We start from the raw sequence: 5,090 nt of genomic DNA, 5'->3' as shown, positions 1-5,090 counted from the left end.
AGAAGGGAAAGAGACACGTGTACCCCAATGTTCATCGCAGCACTGTTTATAATAGCCAAGACATGGAAGCAACCTAGATGTCCATCAGCAGATGAATGGATAGGAAAGCTGTGGTACATATACACAATGGAGTATTACTCAGCCATTAAAAAGAATACATTTGAATCAGTTCTAATGAGGTGGATGAAACTGGAGCTTATTATACAGAGTGAAGTAAGCCAGAAGGAAAAACATAAATACAGTATACTAACGCATATATATGGAATTTAGAAAGATGGTAACAATAACCCTGTGTACGAGACAGCAAAAGAGACACTGATGTATAGAACAGTCTTATGGACTCTGTGGGAGAGGGAGAGGGTGGGAAGATTTGGGAGAATGGCAATGAAACATGTAAAATATCATGTAGGAAACGAGTTGCCAGTCCAGGTTCGATGCACGATGCTGGATGCTTGGGGCTGGTGCACTGGGACGGCCCAGAGGGATGGTATGGGGAGGGAGGAGGGAGGAGGGTTTGGGATGGGGAACACATGTATACCTGTGGCGGATTCATTTTGATATTTGGCAAAACTGATACAATTATGTAAAGTTTAAAAATAAAATAAAATTAGAAAAAAAAATAATAATAAAGTTCTACTCTAGATAGAGGGGGCTTTCCTGGTGGCTCAGAGAGTAAACAATCTGCCTGCAATACAAGAGACACAGGTTTGATCCCTGAGTCGGGAAGATCCCCTAGAGAAGGGAATGTCAACCCCCTCCAGTATTCTTACCCGGAGAATTCCATGGACAGGGGAGCCTGGTGTGCTACGATCCAAGGGGTCACAGAGAGTTGGATGTGACTGAGCAACTAATACACACATTGGAGAGAATTATGCCCAATTCCACCATCAAAGAGAAGTTCTAATTCACTTAAATCAGTTTCAGGGGTTATTTTTGCTTATTATAGGTGTTTGTGATTTACACAAGTACAGTTAACTAAACCTAACAGTTATATAAATATATCCCTTTTAAAGGAAATTACTCTCTACTTTTTAGGGACCTTTCATGTTTGCGGGCTTTTATTTTCATTTTGACCAGATTGTCTTGAAACTACAAGCATGTAGATGGATGGGCTCTAACCTATAATTCTGTTCTAGTGCTCTAATATATCATTTCACCCAAGAGTTATGAGAAAGGGAAAGAATGGCAACAATTTTATATGGAGCTTATATTCTAGAATAGCTATTGCTTAGGCATTATCTTGGAGAAGGCAATGGCACCCCACTCCAGTACTCTTGCTTGGAAAATCCCATGGATGGAAGAGCCTGGAAGGCTGCAGTCCATGGGGTCGCTGAGGGTCAGACATGACTGAGCGACTTCACTTTCACTTTTCACTTTCATGCATTGGAGAAGGAAATGGCAACCCACTCCAGTGTTCTTGCTTGGAGAATCCCAGGGACGGGGGAGCCTGGTGGTCTGGAGTCTATGTGGTCGCACAGAGTCAGACACGACTGAAGTGACTTAGCAGGCATTATCTGGAAAGTTTAAAGAATAGTGATGTACCAGGAGTCCTTCACAGGCTGTGGCACAAATCTTGAGCCAAAACAAATATAGCAAAAGTGAAAAATTGCAGACTCTGTTTTGGCCATTCTTCAGCAAGTTTCAACTATCCTGTTGAATATCTTTGGGTCTCCTAATGTTTATATAGCATGGTGGAAGGGAGATGTTACATTCAGTCCTTTGCAATATATATACACAAATATACAAATTTGGGTGTTTTTTTTTCTTGTCAGTGGGGCATTTAAGGCTGCATTTCCTTCTGGGTTTTCTTCCCCTTAGTAAAGATGCATCTCACAATCAGATTGCTATTTAGTTTTAAGAGATGTTAGTTCCTCTTCCTTTGTTTCATGCTTTACTCCTTGTAACAGGAAACCAGTGACCCAGTTTTACATGGACCCTCTGATAATTGAGGGGAAAATTCTTGAAATTCCCTCGTTCCTTTATACTTCACACAGTGGACATCTCTTGAGGCTCTATGGTGTGTCAGGCACAGAGAGGATTTGACCTCAGTCTGGGTGCCTGTCTGTCTCACCTTACTCACCGGAGGTCTCTTTATTCCTTTCTGCAGGAGCCATGGTGAACAGAGCAAACAGCTGCCAATCTGACAGCAGCGGGTTCCTGGAGGAGCCACCGGAGCCACCACCCCTGCAGGTAGAGGGCCCCTTGAGAGTTGAAATAGGAACAGAAGGACTGATAAGATTAAAGTGTGTTACCACAGTTGAAAAGAGCAACCAATGCTTAGAAGACATGTGACAGGCACCCAAGGGACAGGGGAGAGTGGAGTCACGGTGGGCAAGTGCAGAAAGCTCAGTGCTCCTTTCCTTTCTATTTTCTTTTGATTTTTCTGAAGAAAGTAACTGAGCCTCATTGAAAGGTCCCAGGTAAAGGGCTTCCCAGGTGGCCCAGCGGTCAACCTGCCAATGCAGGAGACACAAGTTTGATCCCTGGGTTGGGAAGATCCCCTGGAGAAGAAAATGGCAACCCACTCCAGTATTCTTGCCTAGAGAATCCCATGGATGGAGGGGCTTGGTGGGCTACAGTCCTTGGGATCGCAAAGATTCAGACACGACGGAGCAATTAAACAGCAACAAAGTAGTAAACTCACATAAACCTGATTTTGTAATCCTTGTCTCATGATTCTTAAGTCAATGATAATGGGGAAAAAATGTAAAATGAACTATTTCTTAAACCTAGTGCCTCTCCCTCATTTCTGACCCATTTGCCTTTATTCCCATTTCTCCCACAGATACACCCCTTGTCAAGCAGCCCAAGTCCTGCCAAGAATGGATATGAAACGCCAAGGGCTCAGAGCCATAGCTTAGAGTCTTGTCAGCAAGAGTCAGATGAATCTGATTCCAAGAGTATAGTGAGCACATCTTTTTCAAGTCAAGACTGGAGTGTCTTGGAAGAGAAAGCCTCAGCCTCTATGGTGGAAAAAGAGTCTCAGTCAGAGGGCATGGGGTCGACCCCAGAGCTGTGGACCCAAGATCTGGCCCTTGATAAAAGCATCCCTGAGGTAGAACTCCCAAGGAGAGGTGGCCAGCTACGGCAACACCCACCCGTGCCCCAAATTGAATACAAGGCCACTACAGGCACAGTTACCTTCAAATACGGTAGCTCTATGGGTGTTACAATGACACACATCACAGATGCAAAGGATGGGCTTCTGTGGCCTGAGCAAGCTGGGGAAGTATATGTGCACAACCACCCCTGTGAGTCTGTGAGATCACCCGGAACTGATCCTGCTCCAGACAAGTCCCCTCATGATGACTCAGAGGCCCCAAGAGGAACAGAAGTCAGTAAACTCTGTCCTTCCATCAACAATGCCTTACTGATGCAAAACAGTATCTCGCAGCATGTCCCCAAGCCCAGGGAAGCCACATCCAATACAAGGGACCTTGTTCAAACTTCTGGAATGTCCATTCTCCATCTAGATAATGTGGCTGGAGATAGTCCCCAAGGGAGAGCAGTGTGTAGAGCTTTGGGTCAAATATCACCTAGGGAAGAATCTGAGATGGGAGACCTTCCTCCAGATACTAACTTACATGCTGCTAGCTCCATGTCTGTGACAAGCCAGCTGTCCTCCAAACTGGCATCACCTGCTCAGAATGCTGTGGTCTTGGGAACAGATTCTAAAGGAGTGATTTTAGAATGCACTGTGTGTGACCCTATTACTGCAGCAGAACCAGGACTGGGGTCAGAAGCAAGACAGTTCAATGATGTTTCTGTTCAGACTGACACATGGGAGGCTCCACCCTGGCACTGCTGTTCAGCTCCAGGTAAAAAGGCCCCACCCCTCACCAAATCTGTCTCTTTAGACACAGGTTTCCCTAGGAACTACCCAGGGGCCACCTGCCAAGCTGTGCCCACCCACTGCTGTATCTGCTGTCATCACCACCGCCACTGCACCGCGGAGAGGCAAAGCCCCAACTCTGTGTCTCCAACTTGTTGGCATTGCTTATGCTTACATAATCATCTGGAAGCCCAGCTCATGAAGACTTTGAAAGTCCTTCAGGACACCACAGTGAGGGAGCTGTATTCTGTAAGTATTTGCCTCCACAAAGTGGGGAAGCAGACGCAGCAACAATACATACCTCAGGGAGGATACTCAGCCTCCCTTTCTGAATGTGAGCTCTCAGGATATACCTTTCCATTGCAAATCATGAGTAGTAGCTGTAGAGTGCTTTATCGTTTATAATATACTCTCGCAAATGTCTTTTTTTTTTAAAGGTAGCCATTGACTTAGTTCTTAAATGCTCTGATTTAACACCTATAGAAATTTATTTGATATTGTCTTAAGCAGCAGGCACTGTCAATAATTTTTATTTATTTACTTATTTTTATTTATTTATGTTTGGCCATGTGGCTTGTGGGATTTTAGTTCTTGATCAGGGATAGAACCTCAGTCCCTTGCAGTGGAAGCATGGAGCTCTAACCATTGCACAACCAGGGAATTCCCATAGATTTCTTCTTATTTGATATTTCCAATCACCTCATGAAGGAAGGAAAGCAAATTTTATTATTAACCCCCATTTTACACTGGGATATAAAACAGTACATTCACAGGTAAGGTTCTAAGCATTCGTGCATCTGAATCTCCTCTTCAGTTCAGTTTAACTGAACATTCTCATATTCACTTACCTGTATAATTGTGAGGAAGACGTGTCATCTCTCTGAGCTTAGTCCCCTTCTTATAAAATAGGGAGATTACTTATGTCACTGACACAGGATTGTTTTAGGATTAAATGAGACAAAGCTTGTAAGGCACACAGCACAGTCAGACACTCAGTGCCTGGCACATAAAAAGCCCTAAAAAATGCTAGTTGTGTGTGGTTGTCAAGTTTTGTTATTTTTTATTGTTCAGGTCTTGAATTATAGAGCTTCTCATGTCAAATAGAGGAACTTTTGGTCTACTTTTGCTAAGTTTGTTTAAAAGTGGACATGAGGATTACTGAGAACTGAAGGAGCCTCAGCCCTGTTCAGTCCCTGATAAATCAACAGGCATTTAGCAAGTCCTTCCAATGACTTCAGCAGTTCTCAAGGTCAGAAAT

The 5,090-nt window shown here is 43.9% G+C and overlaps 1 protein-coding gene across 1 annotated transcript in view; it reads left to right on the top strand.

Moving 5' to 3' along the window:
• CCDC129 (coiled-coil domain containing 129) overlaps nucleotides 1-5,090 on the top strand; it is a 123,429-nt gene that overhangs the window by 112,346 nt on the left and 5,993 nt on the right. Inside the window, exons 11-12 of the mRNA XM_010829392.1 lie at nucleotides 2,108-2,190; nucleotides 2,786-4,081. Coding sequence (XP_010827694.1) covers nucleotides 2,108-2,190; nucleotides 2,786-4,081 — 1,379 coding nt within the window. The remainder of the gene's footprint in view (nucleotides 1-2,107; nucleotides 2,191-2,785; nucleotides 4,082-5,090) is intronic.

This window comes from Bison bison, unplaced genomic scaffold, assembly GCF_000754665.1.
Source record: "Bison bison bison isolate TAMUID 2011002044 unplaced genomic scaffold, Bison_UMD1.0 scf7180017858770, whole genome shotgun sequence".
Taxonomy (NCBI): domain Eukaryota; kingdom Metazoa; phylum Chordata; class Mammalia; order Artiodactyla; family Bovidae; genus Bison; species Bison bison.
This window is presented reverse-complemented; position numbering and strand designations above follow the sequence as displayed.